The sequence below is a fragment of the Zootoca vivipara genome, chromosome 14 (assembly GCF_963506605.1).
Source record: "Zootoca vivipara chromosome 14, rZooViv1.1, whole genome shotgun sequence".
Lineage (NCBI taxonomy): Eukaryota > Metazoa > Chordata > Lepidosauria > Squamata > Lacertidae > Zootoca > Zootoca vivipara.
Window position 1 is genome coordinate 40,379,095 of NC_083289.1, and position 20,677 is coordinate 40,399,771.

The 20,677-nt window shown below is 42.9% G+C and overlaps 1 protein-coding gene across 3 annotated transcripts in view; it reads right to left on the reverse strand.

The window, feature by feature from the left end:
- Positions 1–18,063, reverse strand: part of TMC7 (transmembrane channel like 7) — a 29,729-nt gene extending 11,666 nt beyond the window's left edge. For 2 of the 3 annotated variants that reach the window (XM_035131998.2, XM_035131997.2), the window contains exons 1-15: positions 17,860–18,063; positions 15,626–15,869; positions 13,384–13,532; positions 12,027–12,194; positions 11,831–11,916; positions 10,301–10,446; positions 8,887–9,034; positions 7,813–7,986; positions 6,574–6,728; positions 5,792–5,909; positions 5,429–5,526; positions 4,133–4,316; positions 3,300–3,430; positions 2,352–2,507; positions 823–901 (exon numbers count right to left, since the gene is read on the reverse strand). In XM_035131998.2, the coding sequence (XP_034987889.1) occupies positions 823–901; positions 2,352–2,507; positions 3,300–3,430; positions 4,133–4,316; positions 5,429–5,526; positions 5,792–5,909; positions 6,574–6,728; positions 7,813–7,986; positions 8,887–9,034; positions 10,301–10,446; positions 11,831–11,916; positions 12,027–12,194; positions 13,384–13,532; positions 15,626–15,869; positions 17,860–17,917 (2,094 nt within the window). In that variant the 5' untranslated portion in view covers positions 17,918–18,063. The remainder of the gene's footprint in view (positions 1–822; positions 902–2,351; positions 2,508–3,299; positions 3,431–4,132; positions 4,317–5,428; positions 5,527–5,791; positions 5,910–6,573; positions 6,729–7,812; positions 7,987–8,886; positions 9,035–10,300; positions 10,447–11,830; positions 11,917–12,026; positions 12,195–13,383; positions 13,533–15,625; positions 15,870–17,859) is intronic. The other variant, XM_060282992.1, reaches the window with a different exon arrangement.
- Between the last annotated feature and the right edge of the window lie 2,614 nt (positions 18,064–20,677).

A 20,677-nucleotide genomic window follows, 5' to 3' on the forward strand; every position in this document is an offset into this window, starting at 1 on the left:
CCGTTGCCACTCTTCAGCCTGTTACTCCTTAGAGCAGTGTTTCCCAACCTTGTGCCTCCAGCTGTTTTCGGACTACAATTCCCATCATTCCTGACCACTGGTCTTGCTAGCTAGGGATGATGGGAGTTGTAGTCCCAAAACATCTGGAGGCACAAGGTTGGGAAACACTGCCTTAGAGCGTGGCCAGACTTCAGTTTCTACTCAATTCATTATTATTTCCTGCCTTACTGAAGTCCAGACTGTGTTCAGCTACTTGCTCCATAATAATGCCACAGGCTAATCCAGCCTGGTGCCCTCCAAATGCTGGGACTACAGCTGCTATCAGCCCTCGCCAAGACAGCTAATGGGAGTTATAGTCCAACATCTGGAGGGCACCAGGTTGGCAAAGGCTAGTGTAAGCCTTGGAAACCATGGGTTGCAGCTTGCCTCTGTGGCTCTCTCTAAAGCCCAGAAACGTATTTCTAGCCATCAAGATTGAAGCTAAAACAAAAACACAGTGCACCATTTTAAAGAGGCAGAATATGTAAAACACACACGGGTCGGGGGGGGGGGAGCAACCTTGCCAAACTCTGCAGAGTTCACTGAATGATATTGGGGCCTCGGAATTAATTGCACAAAGCAATGGCCTTGGTTGATATTCCATGTGAGTAATCTGTCCAAGGTATTAATTTGACATCATGTCCTATGATCCCACAACAAATATTCAACAGGTTTTTTAAAAAAATGATGGCTCTCATCACACACTGGACTGTCAGGATAACTTGTGCATGCAATATTTAGGGAGGGGAGAGGAAGCACTGATGGCACTGAATTAAAACTTACCATAACTAATTGTTCCCTGAGCTGATTAACAACTCGTTTATGTGCTCCAGCCAAGGCAATGAAATAAAACATAATAAGGCTGTAAAACAATGGAGAAACACAAACATCAGGACAGTTTAATACCGATGCAGGCCCAAGTTTTGTAAAACAGCATCCAGAAGACTGCGATACTTACTAAATAATAGTAAGGATTCCCAAGCTACCAAATGCAGGAACAACTTCAGCAAGACAGATGAAGAGCTCCTCGAACCCAGTAATCTGTCTCCAATAGCAATTTAATGTTTATCATGAATGTTTAGGTAGGGCCTCAAACTTATTAACTAACCAATGACCTTTTTCTGCATTTATACAGGAAGCTGCCCTATATGAGCTCAAGCTCTTTGTCTCTCTGAGTGTTGTCTTCTTTGACTTGGCAGCTGCTCTCCAGGACTTTGTGCAGGGGGGTCTTTCCTGCCACCTGCCACCCAACCTTTTGAACTAGTGATGCCAAGGACTGAACCTGGGACCACCTGCATCCAAGGCGTGAGCCCTACACCAACTACATTAGTATTTGAACAATGAAATCCACGAGAGGAGAGGCATTGCAGTGTCAAAAGACGGCTATAATTGAGGCTACATGTAAGGATCTAAAAGGGGACCAGTGCTGGAGGCCTTGGAGGTCTGATGTCAATCAAACTCAACAACAGAACCAGAGTTGGAAAGGATCTCAAAAGGTCTTTTAGTCCAACCCCCAGCCAATGTAGGGAATCCATGGCTACTGCATCCCTATCTAGCCCCTGCTTAGAAAACCCTAACCCAAGGAGTCTTTTGCCCAAGCTAGTCCTTGCCAGTACAGGGCCAGACAGCCCAGTGGCCTCCCAGTACAGCGCAGCTTCAAACGTGTGGGAATGTAAAACGTACGTGGGACACTCAACCCTAGCAAAGGCTGAAACACTGTCCACACTGCTTTCTCCACAGCAGATGCCTGCCATTGGTGACCTCAGCAACTGAAGCTAAACAAGGGAACAGTATTCTAATCTTGAGAAGAGGAATGGCCTTGTGTGTTTTTTTTTATTGAACTATAAGCTGCTCTCGGAGCCTTTGCCGCTGAAGAGCAGGGCAAAAATCCTTTAAATAAACAAAGGAACGGCAGTGACATTAATAAAATAGTGCTTCCAGCACACAACTGTGGTATCATGCACAATGCAAGAATACCAACTACAAAAACACTCTAAGAGATCGTCAGAGTTAGAGGGGGAAAGGGTGGCAGCTGGGCACATTATTAAGATACAGTAGAGTTTTTTATACAAATGTGCCTAACGATATCATATGGATAATATCATACTTGCAGAAACACTAGCAGTATGAACTGTTTCAACTAAATATCCAATGGTTGCTGATGTGTAGCAGTGTTTGCCATGCCCCTCCCCCAAATCTAGTTCATTTGAACATGATCCAATAGCTGCATACTAGGAACATTTTTCTATTGACCCCAAACAACACCGAAGAACAATATGGAAAAGATCAAGGCCAGCCTGGCCAGTGCTCACCAGAGAACCATAAAGAAAGGCACTGCAAATGCTTCCGACACAATGCCGTTCAGAACCTTCTGCAATACTGGTGGGAAATGGTGCGCTGTATGTTCTATGACATCCCACGAACGGTTAACATTCACAAAAGGCCCACACGCTTTTGAGGAAGGAATGCTGTTTAAGCGGAGAAGGAAGGAAGCACGTGCAAGAAAATTACTATTAACTAAACATATTAGTCCCTTTTTTTAATGCAAAGGTAACTCAAAATGACTTACAACAATGACGAACTAACGGATACATTAAAACCAGCATAAAACTAAAACAATAAAATATAAAACTTGATCATATTTTTAAAAGACAGAACTAAAACATCCCACCCGCTGAAGAAGGCCACAAATAATTAAAAGCCAAAGGCCTGTCAGAAAAGGAATGCTTTTGCATTCCTAAAGGTGATTAATGATTGCACCAGGTGAGCCTCCCTGGAGAGATCATTCCACAAGGAGGGAGCCACCACTGAAAAGGCCCATTCTTGTGTTGCCATCCTCCTGACCTCCCATAGGGGGGGGCACATGGAGATGATGATAGAAAGGTCTAGGTTGATTCATATTAAGCCCTAATTCAGTGTCCTCTGATAGCAGGAGCCCCCATTCAGAAGGTAGGTGTGCCCCCACACTCTGAAATGAGACAGCTAGCTACAGGGGAGAGCCTTTCTGCTTGGGAAACTCTCCCCCCAGGAAGGCTTATATAACACCTATAAAAATGTTTGTTAAGCACTAGGGAAAATTCATTTTTATTTTACAAGGCTTTTTATCTCAAATGTATTTTCCCCTGCCCATTTCTACAGTGAAATAAGCTGCCATCACAACTTAGCACATAAGTGGACTTGGATAAACCTAGGTGAAGCCCATTTCCCCTCCCAGCTACACAGTAACAGAGAGGCAAAGCTGTGTTAAAAGGACTACTTACTGCGTCATGCTGAGTCCCAACGGAATGAAAGCTAGAATGAGGCCAATCAAGAGCACCACCAGGAAGAAAAAGTTGGAGCTGGACGCTCTGAAGGGCCGCGTTGAAGGCTTGCATGTATGCATCAGACTAATCTGGAGAGAAGCAAAGAGCTCAGCCCAGGTGCCAGAGGTTTGGGCTCCTGGAGAGGAACTAGTTTTGCATAGCGGGGAGGCACTTTGAGAAAAAAAGCAGGAAGGCCACACATATACACTCTTCTCTCTCTCTCTCTCTCTCTCTCTCTATCTATCTATCTATCTATCTATCTATCTATATATACACACACATCAATCACCTGTCAGTAACTCCCAATGTCATTTGAACCAGCACCTTCTTGCATATCTGGCAGGCTAGCAAGTGGGGCTCAGGCCTAACCCTGAAGGACCAGATTTTGCTCAGCAACATCCAGTTGCGGATTCCTATTCTAACCTCTATTCCTGTGGTCCCCAGACATCTTCCCCCAGACTTAAAATTGCCGACAGCCTCCATGTGGTCATTGTAATGCACTGCGCTAGATGCCGTATGCTTTTTAATTGCATTTTTCTTTTCTTTCTTATGTTGTATTTTATTCTCTTGCACAGAATTCAAATTGTAATACAATTAGCATGCAGAGGGCCACATGTGCTAGGACCCCCCCTCTGTACCTGTCTGAAGAGAAACAAGTAAGGAATTTTCACAAGAGCAAAAATTGTTGTTCTGCAACTCCTCCCTTTACAAGTCGGGTGCAGGATGGAAATTATTAAAACTGTAGTTACAGATACACCTAGGCAACAGTCAGCATTAAAAAGACCAGGTACCTTTTTAATGTAAAAGACGACAAAATATTTTACTGCTGCAATGGCAGGGAGAAGAGGACAATAGAAAGTCCCAATCCAACATATAGTTTGCCCGTAAACAATTTCCAGCACGTTGTCAGGGATGGCAAACTCCTGCAGACCACACCACCGGAAGGCCTTATATGAGCAATAGGTAACCATCAACCTAAGAACAGTAATGAAAAAAGCCCTACTTTACAGTCCAGCAATAAAACTAAATGAATCTTTTCATCATTTACAGAAATAAAATATCAGAAACATAAGTGCATTCATCGCTAGCCAGGTAGTGCATGGTGCAGAAATGTGGGGTTGAGCAAATGTTGCCAGATCAGGAACAAATCAAAAATTACAGTATGTCTGAGGTTGCTCTTGAACAGGCATAGGCAACCTTGGCTCTCCAGATGTTTTGGAACTACAACTCCCATGATCCTTGACCACTGGCCCTGTTAGCTAGGGATCATGGGAGTTGTAGTTCCAAAAACATCTGGAGAGCCAAGGTTGCCTATGCCTGCTCTTGGACCTAACCCATGGCACCATGGGTTGCCATGAGATTTGAGGCTGTTTCCGCCCCCTGCCCCCCAATACTGTCCCAAGTTCATACACACTTAGCATGAATGTACAAGTTCCAAGAGTGAAGCTCATGGTCCCAATACTCCTCCTGGGTTGTCCTGCTGCTGCAGCATGATGAGCTAAGCCAGGGTTAGCATAGCGTGTCAGCCAAACTCAAGCTCATGGTTTAGCTCCATCCAAACTAACCAAGGTTTATCTATGGTTTGTGGCTCAGTTATTTGTTTAAATACTGCTTAATATTTTTGAAAAAATCTCTACTTTTGTAGTTCATCTTTTAATATAGGATTCACAAGGGGAAGCTTAAGTATTTGGGACCAAGTCAGGCAGAACAGGAAACCATGGTTTCACTACAAATGAGATACAGTAAGCCTTGGGCTCCCATGGTTCCCAGACCCCTCCCCTTCATTCATGCCTGCCAGGAGATTAGAGGCATCCACTAACTGCAGTTCCCTGTGATGTTCAAACTCAGGCAACCATGGTTTGCTTAAAGTAGCAACGGTTTCAGGACAAGCCAGGACCTAAAGTGACGGTTATGATTCTGGCTTTTCTTGCTAGCACAGCATTTCTCACAAACTACAGATACCCAAGTTTAGACATTAAAGGAAACAGCATTTAAAAAGAAAAGAAAAGGAAGTGGTTGCTTTTGGTCTTAAATTGTGTTTCAACTGTAAAGAAAGGAAATGCCTCTTCACTGAAGTTTATACTCACTTTCTTGGAAAGTCGATAAAGACTGTAATAGCAAATATTATGATGAAGTCAAAGATCATCAGCTTATACATTTCCTGGCCAACTCGAGATTCCCAGCACTGAAAGGAAAAGAAAAGGGTTTATCAAAATAAATTCAGCTGATTATTATATTTTAAGATTATCATAAAACACCACTGCATTGTCATCTCACTAAAACAAAATTCACAAAGCTACTGGAAACCAAATGTGGGCAAATTCACTTTGCTGAGCAGTTCCTGCCAAGGTTCCTTTGGTTCCAAGAGGGGTTCAAGGACAGTCAATGGAAAGGGAGACCTGATTTCACACGTCTCATTTTAGTTCACATGTACCGGTATATCTACTTACAGGGTAGAGCTGATAGTTGTATCCACAGGCCATGCATTTTGCATTAGTACAGGACCTGATTCGAGTCCACAGTGAGAACAAGAGAACACCAATGTTGGCCAGCCTCACAAAGACACACCTTCAAAACAGAGAATGGAAGGAATACACCAATGAATTGTCCAATTTTTATGCTACAGGGATTTTGCAATACCAGGGGTTTGATTACAGAAAAGCAATAGATATCCATGAGATCGTTAAATATGCAGCTTTAGGCATTCTAACACAAAAGGTCAAGGAGAGGAAGCCAACTGGCTAAGGTGATTCTGCACAGAAATCTATAAAGCTTAGGGGAGGGATCCCTCCCTCCTATTTCATCAGTTTCAATCCATGAAGGAATCTCATAGAATCTCCCTTCCTGCTGGGCCTTTGATCCACCTCTCTTCCTTTCTCCACAGCCAATCTATGGTTTTAAAGCTGCTGCCATGATCTCTTAGAAGCAAGAAGTCAACATGCCAAAGTGTTCTGCTCTCTCACTTGCCCAGAGCAGCAGAGGTAACACTATTAATTCTATTCCTGCAAGTTGTCATCGGGGTGTGGCATGTTTGGTCATGGAACTCAATTTTGGAAGCAGCTATGAACCTAGAAGCACAAAGAGTTTTGGCAACACACAATTAGAGAAACCCAACCAGCCACAAGGCACTACCAGACCTAAGAACACCAAAATAGGTGGCGGCAGGTGCACAGAGTTGGAAAAGGTACTATTTCAATATTGTGTTACGGAATCGAGCAGCGCAGGTGCTTACCTCATCAGCGTTAACCGGATTTCAAAGGCTGGTGAGTAGTCTTCAAATTTGATGAGAACTGAAAAAATTAATGGGGCAATAAAATTGGCCATCGTAATCACCATAGAAGGTAAGTACTGTACTATGAGGTTATCCTCAAATCTCATTTTGTGGTCCTGCATAGGGAGAAAGAAAGAAAAAACTAAGGGAGGAGTTGTTTCTCTGGTTAGTTGCAGAACTCATACGAACATAAGATGCGCCAATGGCCCATCTGTCCAGCATCCTGTTCTCACACTCATAGTGTCCAAGCAGATGGGAAACCAGCAAGCAGAACCCAAGCACAAGAGCCCTCTCCCCTCCTGTGGCTTCCAGCAACTGGTATTCATAAGCATTACTGTCTCAAAACATGGAGGCAGAGCACAGAAACTCTCAAATCGCAACTGAATCACTCGTCAAGACCTGTTTCCTGCTGTCCTGATCTTACAGTAGCAACTACAGCTTCTTTCCCATCAGATGGAAATACACTTGGTCCCTGATTCTTTAGTTTTGTCAGCTGTTCCCTCTGCTGTGTACTTCTCTCTAGCTGATAGCATCCCCATATCTGCACACAGACACCAGCAACTCCCGTGAATGTACTTTTAAATTCCCCAAAGTGTCTGCCTCTTGTCTGCATGGGAAGGTGCGCAACTCCCAAGCTCATCAGCCTCCCTTTCTGGCATCTTTGTTCCTCTCCACGACTGTTCTACTGCTAGTAATAACTTGCAAGAGTTTAAACTGGACATTCTTATACAGGTGAAACTCGGAAAATTAGAATATTGTCGAAAAGTGCATTTATTTCAGTAATGCAACTAAAAAGGTGAAACCAATATATGAGATAGATGCATGACATGCAAAGCAAGATATGTCAAGCCTTTATTTGTTGTAATTGTAATAATTTGTTGTTAGGCAGGTCAATTATAAATGGAATGTAATTAATGAAATGTAATAGCTATGTTTATTTTTGTATTATTGTAACTATTTGTTTTATTACTGTGGAATTTCCAAAAGAAAGCATTTGTAAAAATAGAAATAAAAAGTTGCATTACTGAAATAAATGCACTTTTTGACAATATTCTAATTTTCTGAGTTCCACCTGTAAATTATCCAGTGAGACACCATATTTGTAGTGAAATTACAACTACGTGGAAATGGTGACAGTTATTCCCATTGCTTGCCCTGCCTGGAGATATTTGTTTATAAAAAATCTGCCATGCCACTTACACTGGAAATGTTTTCTTGTGAGTAGACTGTTGCTCTATAGATAGAATAAAAGCAAGCTGACAAAACAGCTAGGACAATGCAGTTTAGGAATATTCTCAAGCAATAGATGCGTATTTTCTCTCTGGTGGTCCTTTCTGCTACCTTCTGCCTTAGTCTCTCTTCCTCCAAGTCAGTCTGTAAACAGAAATTCATTCACCAATGATATTTTTAAAAACTAAACCCCAACTTTGGTCAAATGACCCCTAAGGAGGCTAACAACAGATTAGCAACATTCTTCATTATTCTTATTACTAAACATATTACCTACCCTTCATGAGCAAAGTTCCAGGGCAGCTTACAACAAGTTTAAATTTAGTATTAAAAACAGCATTTAACTCTTCTCTTGGTGGTGAAGCAGCCAAATGTGATGCCGGAGACATTCTGCTGAAGCCTCTCATCCACTTCTGCTATATTGATATTTATTCTACACCCACTTTCCTGTGAGTAAGCCCCACTGAACATGGAAGGCTCAGACAGGCTTACACAGTAAGAGTAGTTTCTCAATTTTTCTTACATGTTCTTTATGTTATGATTCACTCACCGCTATTTATTTAGATTTCTCTCCCATTAATTGAGTTATTGTGTGTATTATGACACACAGCCCAGTTTGACATAGATCATATAATTATAGAATTGTAGGTAGGGACAATGAGAGTCATCTAGTCCAACCCCCTTCAATGCATGAAGCACATAGGGTTTTTTGGGGGGGGGGGATACACACAAGCCCCCTGCAAGAAAAAATTGCAACATAGAGTTCTGCTGCTCGAGATTCCGGCCACTCCATTTCATTTGTTCCATCCACACCTGGTTTCCCACTCACACCTCCACAAGTCAGATAGCATTCCATGGTCACTGAGCATTCTCCACTGGTCTGTTTTGCCCCCTACCCTCCCTAAAAGTATTCCCCCCCCTTTTGCAATTCTGCAAACCTTGGGAGTTCCCCAGAACTGCTGCTGCCTCCCTCTGGTGTTTAGGTAGTGATGTTTGGGGCACATTTGCAATGTACATTATAAAGAGACGGAATGGTACACTCACTTTAAGCTCATAGTGCAAGCTGCTATGCTTGAGCCGTGCAGCATTTACATCTGTAATACAGAAATCCCAGCCAGCAAATATTTTGTTGCAGTAACTCTGAAACTGATCGTCGTTGCGTACCAAGCTTTGTTTGAATCCATCAACGGCTCTGGAAAAAGCACCCCAGGAAAATGAAATACTTGATTAGCAACTTATCAAGATTTTCATTTTTGTACGAGTACATGGAAGAGTATACTCATTCACAGCCAGATCCTACCCATGGACACTCAGAATTAAGTGCTGCTGAATTCAATTGAATTTCCTCCAAAGTAACTCTGCATAGGATTACACTATTAGGGGATGAAACAGACGAACAGCATTTCATGATTTTCCTGTTGCTCTACTGTATAGCTTCAGCTGAAAACAAAATATTTCTAAATGTTTGACTACCTACCTATCTATAAAGACTCCCTAGAATTATTATCAATTTGATTTATTCCCCGCCCTTCATCCCAAGGTTCCAGGGTGGGTCACAACAATTAAAAATACAACATTGAAAACAGTTTTAACAAATTACGATTGGAAGAATAGGGTGGGTCCCAATATACACCAAGTGTAAATATGTGGATCTTGAGAATGTCAGGGAGAAAGCAAGTATGCAGGGTTTTTTTAAAGTTGGGGGAGCACTGAAATATTCAGTACCCACCCCCAGCAGTCTCTAGTGATACAATCCAGCACCAGTTTCTATGAAAGGATTTACTGATCACGAGGCAAAGCTCTTACTTGCCACAAAGTGCTCCTATGACAGCAGCCATGATTGCAATCAGGGCCAGCCCCTGAGGGTAACATGTTTCCCCCCCCCCTCACCACGAGAGAAGAAGGGGGTGAGTGAAGATCCACATCAGGAGCTGCCCCTGTGGATCCTGATCCCTGAGGCAGTCGCTGCATTTCGCCTCAAGAGTGGGCCAGCCCTGAGTACAACTCTACACACTCTTACTAGGAAGCAAGTCCCGTTGAACTCAAGCAGAAGAGATCTTTGCAAACCTACAAAAGGCACTACTAGACAACACAGGGAAGCTCCTTGCCTGTTTTACTACCCACATCATTTTCAGCCCAGTTTATCAAGTAAGAGAGTCTCTGGGGTGGGAGTGAAGGGAAATCCTGACCTATCGGATGGCACTTCCTCTTGGGGTCTTTAGCACTGCTAAAGGGAAGGGCCGTCCACCTTCCTGACCAGACTGGCAGAGCAAGGACATCCTCAAACCCCTCTAAGGTTTTTTTTTAAAGGAATTGTGCCTGCGGCATAAATAAAGGATAACTAAAGTATGTTGAACATTAAATATAGTGACAGGAGAAAAGATCATGAAGAAATAAGAGAAATGCAAGGGAAAGACCCAAATGGGCCATCGCAGCGCACACTTCAAGCTAACTTTACCTTTTCACGATCCAGAGAAAGCTTAATGAAAGGTAAGCCAGCGTGGTCAGCAAATAGGCAAGTGGCGCATGGTATTTCAGGAGGCCAAAATAGATGGTGTCTACTGTGTAATAGCCATAAAAGAGACCAGTCATTTCAAGAAAGCCCTGCAAGAATTTAGCACAGAAGAAAGTTACTACATACCGTGTTTCTCCAAAAAAAAAAAAATAAGCCATACCCCGAAAATAAGCCATACCCCGAAAATAGGCCACCGTGTGTGTTTTTGAGGAAAAATAAATATAAGACGGTGTCTTATTTTTGGAGAAACACGGTAGAAGCACACAACAGTTTACAGACATGCTCTGGAGTCTTTGCCAAGTGCCAAAAGCAGCTATTTGAAAACAAATGGTGTTGCACCCCCAATAAAGCTCTTTACCTATAAGGAAAAGCCTTCATCTGTGCAAATCAAGATAAACTGGAAGTCTCAAAGGGTGATATCCAATGAAGCAACTCGATTGGCACAAGCATTTCCATTTGCACAACAGAAGTTCCCCTACCTCTCCTCAAACTCCCCTCATGCTCTCTTTGGAGGAAATCCCCAGCACAGATTTAAGAGGAACATGGGCGGGAGGCCAAGTAGAGGGAGGGAGAAGTTCCACTGCGTAGTCCAAGGTCCTTGCATTAAGGAAACTACTTCATTGAATGCCATCCTATGTAGTACAGCTGTCCTGTAAAGGGAAGAGAGGCAGGAATCATATACACTGCCCTAAGGTTTTTGGAGGAAAATTCTTCCAGGGGAGTAAAAAAAAAATGTAACAATTAAAAACAATTAAATACAACAATTTTACAATGCTACAGCTAGGAGGACAAGAAATTTAAAATTAAAGCAGGGGTTCTCAGGACGCAAAGTTTTGCATTCAGTAATGTATGTCACATGCACACTATGGATGCATTCAGAAAAACAAATATCTACTTAATAAACCAATACATGCACAGGCTTCAGGCACCTGCAAGCAGTGGCTCTGCATGAGTGAGCGAGCAAGCGGCAAGGCTGCATTGAATGGGATAAATCGTTACCTGTCAAAGTAAAGGGAACTATGTTCTAAGGAAGGCAAAATATAAAGCGACGGATCAAAGCGTTTAACAGGAAGTAATGGGCCAGTGCTTGCATGGCACTGTAAATCTACATACACACCATACACTTAAAGCTCATTCCCCCCCCCCCCCTCAACCCCCAAAGAATCCTGAGAATGGCAGTTTATGCCTTGCCGAGCTAAAATTCCCAGCACCCTTAACAAAACTACAGTTCCCAGGATTCATTGAGGGGGTGAATTGACTTGTAACTGTACAGCGTGTACGCAACCTGAGAATCTCTACTCTGAAGATACTCTGAAGAGCTTAGCTTTAGAGATTTACCCTGCTCAATGCAGCTTTACCATTTTGCCCAGAAGGTGGAGGGAGGGAGGGGACTTTCTACCTCCTAATGAAACCCTCTGCTTTTGTTTTTTAATCTGCTTCTTTGGATTCAGCAATATATGTCCAAATACTTACTGTGCCAGTCAGCAGATCTATAACGTAACTGTAGAAGTAAATAAGTCCCTTGGTACCACTGACAACATAAACTGTGCAGTGGTGCTCTGTAGACAAGAGATCAAAAGAAAGTAAATTGAACCGAAGGAGTGAAAACAGCCAAATGCTCGTCAGCTATGTCTGTACTTGCGAACAGAAAACAGGAAGTGTGCGTTACCTATGCTCTTCAGGGGAAGTTGAACGTAGCTGCCATTGACCGTTCCATGTTTGTAAAAGGCACTAGGAAGGGTGATAAAGGTGAACACAAGGAGAAAGATCACAACGTTCAGGATCACGAGGAATCGTAGAAAGGAAAAGTAAGACTGGATCCCAGTGCCAAACTTCCCTATGAAAAGAAAGATTTAATTCATGGATGAACACATTAACTGTTAATGTGAAATAGTGGGTGCACATGAGGCAGCCACCTTGCTGAAGGAAAAGGCCTGGGCCTGGTTGGAAGACCCCCCCAAGTACCCTGCCTCAAGTTCCATGGTGGAAGAAAGATGGGCCTTTTGAATGGCCTCAGTTTGCACATAATACTAAGCCAAACCATGGCTTAGTGTGAATGTACTGCCTCCCAAGGAGCAGATTATAACCTCTTGATTCCTTCACAGGCTTTTTAGCTCAGCACAGCAGCTAAGGTTTGGCTTATCATATTATCCAAACCTGGAATTGTGGTCAAGATCTCTGCTCCTTAACGATGACAAACTTTGGTGACAGATCATGGTTAATCAGGAGAAACTTCTAAGCACAATCCCGGGTTTGGACAACACGCTAAACCTCTTCAGTGGTAGCCCGCTCAGCTGTGGAACACTCTTCCAAAGTTGCCTCGTCTGTCACCATCACTGGAATCGTCCCTTTGCCAGGCAAATAAACTTTTATTTTTCCCAAGCATTTGCCCCCCTCACTGTTCCCTCCATCATGAGATTCTGAGGGTGGCTGGTTATCTTCCCTCCACCCACCACTTCAAAAGTACACAGAGATAAAGGAGGAAGTTGAAGCAATGACATTTACTCTCACATCTTCTTTTCAAGGCTCAGATCATCACCTGAACATCTGAGGAGCTGCCTCATCCTGCAGTTGTGGGGTGGGTGACTTGTGACAGATTTGTCTGTCTGTGAACGTTTAGTGCATTCTTTTTAAACTGGCTTATTTAAATGCATTGTACTTTTGGTGTTATGGTCTTAAGCCAAGTTAGTTACTGTAAAGGCAGAGAGCTGAAAAAGGAAGGAATCGGGAGACAACCTGTGTTGTATGTTCTGCAGAAGCTGCTGTTTCTGCACTATCTTCAAAGGCAGCCTCAGTATATAACACATTGCAGTAATCTAACCTAGAGGTTTTTTGTATTTTTATATTTAATTTGTTTGTGGATTTTAGCTGTGTCTTATTTACAATTTCATTTGTGCAATTTCTTTGTGGAGAGTTTCTCAGTCAAACAGTTTACAAATCCACTAAATAACTGAATAAAAGATGTGAAAAAGACAATGAAAACAAGGTGCAAAATCAAGCAGCATACAAATTAATAAAGAACATACCCTCAATACTGCGGATGTCATGTCCCCAAAGTTCAAAGTAAGATGACAGTTCTCTGGTATCCTCTACAATTTTTTTCCATGATTTGCTACTTATCTGCCTCCACTGATGCCAACCTGACAGGTATCTTATGTTAGCCACCTGAATTTCCCTAGTAAGATAAAATGAATTAACATGACAAGATCATTGGGGGTTTAGTTTTAGAACTGGTGAAAATGCAGAATTAATAACAATTGCACATGATGCATCCCAAAGCAATTTGCAATATAACATACATATAAAAACAGTTTAAAAAAGGAAAATATAAAAAGCAATTTAAGAAAATATAATTATAAATATAAAAAGTTTAAAACACCACATACATAAAATCAATTCAAATCCAAGACAAATGCCAACTAGGATATTTTATTTAAATCTTATTTTTTACTTAAATATTTATAATATAAATTATATTCATAAAGTATATCAAAGTGGCTTACAATATACACAATGTAATGAAACCAGCCCATAAATATCAATAAAATGTTTCCACAATAAAAAATCCAAAACAGCACAGATTTTTTTTAATGACACACTCAATTCACCTAGTTAAATGGAGAGCTAAAATCAGCTCAGCAGTGCAACATAGTCATGATAAAAGCAGAGAGAGAAATACCAGCATCAGTCCTACATAAGACTAATTCAAAAGGATGTTTAAACATCAGAAAAGCCTTTGCTTGATGCCAAAAAGATATCAACTAAGGTGTCACGGGAACCACTCTAGGGAGAACATTTCATAAATTGTGGGAGTGGGAACACCACTGAAAAGGCCCCGTCCTTTGGAGCTACTCTGAAAACTTCAATGGAAGCCATTCTCCAAGGGCCAACTCAATGATCTTAGGGCCTGCCCTATGGCATTCTTTACAGATACTGAGTCCCAGGCCATGTAGGGCTTTATAGGTCAAAAAAAGCACTTTGCATTGGTGCTGGAAACCACTAAGAAGGCAATGAAGATGAGAAAGAATCCGGAAGTTCATTCATAATGCCTGGTCCTGATGAGTACTTCTGCTGTCGCATTTCATGCTAGCTGAAATTTTCAAACTGCCTTCAAAGGGCAGCCAAATGTCTAGGAAGGGCCATAGCTTGGTGGTAGAGCATCTGCTTTGCATACAGAAGGCCCCAAATTCAATCCCCTGGTAGGAGACACTCCTGCCCAAAACCCTGAGAGAACCCCTGCCTGTCAGTGTAGACAATACTGAGCTAGATGGACCAATGGCCTGACTCAACAGAAGTAAGCTCCCTCTGCTCCTATAACACACTGCCGTATTGAACCTGAAACTCCATTCCTATATTTCTCAACACTAAAGCTCTTCACATGTCTAGGCTGTCTTGTGTCTCCCCATTTCCCTCAATTAACAATTGTTTATCATCCACTTTCTAAGCAGTGATAAACTAAGGACAACAGTTCCTGAAATTAATGTTCACTCAGTAGAAATGCCCTTTCAGTTTGCTTTGCTCTTGAACGGAATTAAAAGATGCATCATTACACAGATCTGGTGTCAGTTATTGTAGTCTCATAGATCAATTTTGTGGTTTGCTATAAAAAAAAGTAAAAAAAAAAGTGGGGGGCACATAGCCTCTCGTTTATTTCAGATCAGATGAAATTGCTAATAAACCAGTTGAAGTCTGTGGTGCAAGTATGCATGCATGTGCACTACATTTGCTGGAAAGGATCACTGCTCCCTCTAAAGATTTACCAGGTGCCACTATAGCAGGTGATTGGGGAAGATGCACCTGCAAAATTCTGTCATAACACATTGTTCCCATCAGCTCAGCGTCAAGCTGAAAGATCAAGGCAAATTATGGGCACTTGGAGCATAATTGCAAGACTGTACAAAATCTTTGCTGCTTACCTGGAGAACAAGTTAAAAGTCCCTTAGCTTGCAATTTCCATGCCTGTTGGACCATGAGTGAAAACTGTGAATGGCCATTGCCTATATCATAAACTGTAGGGGGGGTTATACTTTTGGAATTATTTTTTTTCATCTTAACACAAAGATTTGGATTATTTTACTTATGTCATCTTAACCCAGGTTTCTTGAATATGGACCAATGCTTAGGAGCATGTCAGAAGCAAAATAACCTACTGCCATTTAGAAACAATTTTAGAAATCAATAAAATCCATTTCCCAGAAGCAATTTTCACCCTGAAATGGATCCCACTACCACAACTACTACACAGCTTAAAGAGTTACTCTCTCTAACCTTAATCTTCTCTTCTCTGCAATAGTTAAGGCATATTCTCTCAGGGGCTGCGCAGAGCCTGGGCTTCCTGGTCCAACCCTTTCTAGGAGACTGCTGGTCTCGCCAGAAGCTGTCCGTGCTAAACTGCGGTAGTCTCGCAATCCTCCAGTTGAAGTTCTCCTCCTCAACATAGACTGGTAACTGGGTAGTTCTTGCAGAAAGGCAACAGTTGGTGCTACATACTGTGAGTCAAGGAGGAAAACCTCTGCAAAAAGAAAGAGGGGAAAGGTTAACAAATTAGCTCCCAAGCTCAGTTGGTTAAAGCATGGTGCTGATGGCGAGGTTTCAGGTTTGGTCAACTGGACAGCTGCATATACCTGCATTGCAGGGGTTTGGACTAGATTATCCACCATGGAGGGAGGGATGGTGTTGGGAATGAAGTGTGCCATGTTACCATGTACAATATATCTGCACTACTAACGCCTGGTTTGCATCGCATAGTAGGCATCCTTACCCACGATCTGTAATCAGTGCTTTTTTTCCTTTAAAATGTTTAGGGGTACTCTCATTTTCCTACTCATATTGAAATACTGCCCCTCAATGAGGCCAAACTTAGATTCACAAAAAGTTTAGGGGTATGCGTACCCCTACGTACCCCCAGAAAAAAGCACTGCCTGAAATCATAGGAAAACCTTGACTACAGATTGTGATTAAGGATAAGAGACTTTAACCATGATGCAGAGTTCAGATGACACAGTAAGGCAAATCTTGGCTTGCCTGCTGCATTGCACCGACTGAAAAGCCCAGGGAGCAGCAATCTCATTGGGAGCCAGCAAGTCCGGTAAACCATGGTTCACCATGTGAACAAGGCCGTTGTTTGTGGAATAATTTAGATACAGTGGAACCTCGGTTGTCGAACGTAATCCATTCCAGAAGACCGTTTGACTTCCGAAATGTTGAACAGCATTGGGCTGTCAGCAAGTTCAATGGGGAAAATTGAGAAACACACCTCGGAAGCAGTTTGACTTCTGAGGCGCGTTTGAAAATGGAAGCAATTACTTCCAGGTTTTTGGCGTTCAAGTTCCGAATTGTTCGGTTTCTGACATGCTCAAAAACCGAGGTTCCACTGTATCACAAAATTAATTCATAGCCGCTATCCCATTATTAAATTAACATTGATATCACTCCTTTTAATACTGTCAACACCACATGCTGTTCTTGTTATTATTATTCATTAAATTTGTATACTGCCCTATACCTGCAGGTCTCAGGGTGGTTCACAAGATAAAAATCACAATATAAAAACACAGAATACATAATAAAAATAAAAAACAAGACCAACCCAATAATCCCCCCTCCCCAGCACATTATAAAAGGGCATTGGTTATGTTTTAAACTTCTGGTTATGAGCTCTCTCTGAGCCCCAGGTATGGGCCCCAAAGGAGGAAGCTAAAAATGATTACATACAGTAATTAAATTAAACCATTTCACAAATCTGATGAAGCCAACAGTGCTTTACACCGTGACAAATAAACCAATGTTTCTCTGGTTAGTTTTTAGACGGTACCCACTCAGACCTCTTCACGATTACTCGAACGACAAAACCCGCAGGCACCGAACATTTGGCTGATTTTGAACCCCTTTAAGAGCACCAATTCGCTCTAACGGGAGCATTTTCTTTTTTAATAAAAAGCTTCCCGCAGAGGCGCAGCATGATCCCGGAGCAGGTTTACTCAGAAGCAACGCCCAGGTGATCTCAGCGGGCTGCATCACACTCCGGGCTGCATTAACTCAGCGGCGACCCGTTGAAAATTAAAGGGCCGAAATTAGCCTATTCAACTTTTTCAGCAAAGGCTGGCATTGGCTGCAACCCACGGCTAACTCCGGCCCATTAATAAAAATTTAAAAGGGCCTACCCTGAGCATGATCAACAGGGGAAGAGAACCCCGTGGGATTTATTTACTCCCCAAGAAAGCAAACTTTACGAGTTGCAGCCTGCAAAAAGCGAGCTACGGGGACCCGGTTCACTCGAGAAGAAGTCGGAGTGAACGAGGAGTAGCACCCATCTTCCCCGCCACCCCTTTCGCATCCACGGCGCCCCAAAGTGCCTCACCGGGCCCACACCTGTCGCCGCCGTTGCCCACCCGTTTTACACGGGAGTAAAAAAAACTAACTCCGCGCCGTTCAACGGAACTTTCTCCCAAGTAAGACACCCAAGAGGCGGCAACGACGTCCCCGTCCCGCCCTCGACCCACCGTTGCTCCCCCAGCCGGGGCTGTCCCGCCTCGCGGCGCCCTGCAGCTGCTCGCCCATGCTGGCCGTCGGGCGGCCTCCTGCCGTCGTCACGAACAAAGCCTTCCGCAGGAAAGGCGCCGCCGTCGCCGCGGCCCAGTCCTGGCCGGGTTGTTTCCGGCCCTCTCCGGGGGAGCCAATGGAAGCTAGCTCGGCAGCTGGCTGGGCCGGATATTATTGTTGTGAGGGGCGGCCGGCAGGGAGCGGCCTCAGCGCCTAGTGGTGCCGCCGCCGCCCGAACCTGACGTTGGTTTGCTTCGAGTTGTTGCTCACGCTTGAGGCTCGGCTCCCTTTTCCTTTTGGAAGTTTTAGGCAGGGCCGGATTTAGGTTTGATGAGGCCCTAAGCTACTGGAGGTAACGGGGCCCTTTATATGTCCAGCTGCCCTTTGTCAACAACAAATTGTTGCTGTTTTTTGTGTTGAATATATGCTTTATGGTAATTTATAGATCTAATAGGTAATCTAAAGCCATTTGCACATGTTGCCATGCAACCAGTCTTTGCAGAATGGAGGCACCCTATATATAGAAATGAGCAAACCGGTGATATTTTAGGGAGCAGGCGGGCCCATTCCTTACATCAGGCATCCCCAAACTTCGGCCCTCCAGATGTTTTGGACTACAATTCCCATCTTCCCCGACCACTGGTCCTGTTAGCTAGGGATCGTGGGAGTTGTAGGCCAAAACATCTGGAAGGCTGAAGTTTGGGGATGCCTGCCTTACATTATAGGAGCCTACACAACACAAAGCACTGTTGCTGTATGTAGGTTTTATTTTATTTGTTTTTATCTTATATTTTGGAAATGTACATCCATTTTTTCCCCTTTAAATTTTTTGGGGGCCCCCAAGAGAGTGGGGCCCTAAGTTATAGCTTGTTTAGCTTATATGTAAATCCGGCACTGGTTTTAGGTATTAGTAGTCACCCCCAGAACTGGCGCCTCAATCATGACCCCATTAACATTATACAGAGCAATTATAACCCACCTGACTCTTCAGCAGCCTCATAGCCTCAAATAGATACTGGAGAGACCTGTCAGAGTAAAACATGGACCGATGGTGTCAAATTGTATGGGAAACAGCCTTACCAGTGTAAATAAGAATTCTAAGGTCTCAGATATAGAATAAATGTTCATGAATGTACAAGGCAGACACATAAGTTTATAAGCTACATGGTCTGAAATAGTACAGGAGAGCAATCCTGAAGCCATTTTGACTCTTCCCAAATAGACCTCAAATATTTCTCTGCAAAGAGGAAGGAAAATGGGGAAAGCTTTCCAATTGTCCTTGGACTGTAGGGGCTTACACCTTCCTGCAAATACAGTCTGGCAAAGTGTTAAGCTGGACAAACTATCAATATGTGTAGGAGATCCAGGAACTAAAGTTGTCTTCTTTGGCGATCACTCATAGCCGAGTAAGATTGTCTTCCATGAACACGGTTTTAACAGCAGGTCCGTGAGTGGCTGTGTGGGGTGACATTTGGCGCGCTGTGCGCCCGCGACTCCCAAGCCTCCCCTGAGCTGGTCCAGAAGGGCTCCATGATCTATGGTGTCAACAGCTGATGAAAGATCTAGTAAGAGCCACGTGGTCACAATCCCCTGTCCCTCCCCCAACAGAGGTCACCCATCAGGCTCACCAAGGTATGTTCAGTCCTGAACCCAGATTGAAATGGATTTAGACCATTGGTTCCCAGAGTGAACAATACTGCCCTCTAGTGTGTGGTGGGATTACCTAGGGGGGGTGCTAAGCGGCAAGCACGTGGCAGTGGAGGTGGACCCCTTATTTACAATTGACCAGGTTTGAGCCTAGAGTGAAACACCTTCCTCACTTCACATTTAAAGTATCACTACTCTTAGAGCACTTTTCAGAGCTCTTCCCTTTGGTCACATTTTTATTTATGATTCTGAGTTGACACAAGATAGCCAATTATTGGCCATAGCTATTATTTCCTTATACTGTACTGAAGATGATAATACCAGGAATGAAACACTGAATTCAGCAAGAAAGTGCTTCCCACTTACCTGTTTATAGAAACGATAAGCCACAGTTTTGACTTGCTTTCAGCCAGATGGCACAGTGCCCATGTAAACCTCCAGTACAGATGCTTGGGACATTCTGTAGGACTGCACTCAAGCAAAGATCCACATGTTCCAGATCGACTGTTCCAAGTTACAGATTTATTTCTTACAAGATTAACAGGAACTCAGCAATCATTCTTCCTAAGACTTTTGACATCTAAACATAAGGAAACAGTTGGCAGCTGCCCTCTTGCCCCAGTAAATCACGACAGTGGAGCATCAGGTAGGGTTGTATACGGATCAAAATAGGCATAGCGTATGAGTATGTGAGTCAATCTGTCAATTTTTGGTTTCTTTTAGTTTCTCATTTTATCCCACCTTGAATTCAGTTCTCTGTTTCCCCCCATCAATTTACAATAAAAAAGTTATATTGAAAATCCACCAGCATTTTAGTGCAATTCTCTTAATATACTATTTTTAAAATATAATGTTGCCTATTATGTACACTTTTGCAAAGCAATTTCACCTAATATGATTCATTTTTGTATGCGGGTTCCACTAACATGCATTTTTCTCACACATTTCTTGGCTGCAGAACTACATTGCAAAACTCAGAGAAGTGCAAATTTCTAAGGTCAGCTGTATTTCGGTCCACATATTGTTTCAGAAAGAGCAAATTAAATAGACTTACCTTTGTATGTCAGTGCATTCTTTTCATTTAATATTGGAGGCTGGAGCCAGCCGGCAATCCAGATCTTTATTTCCCCC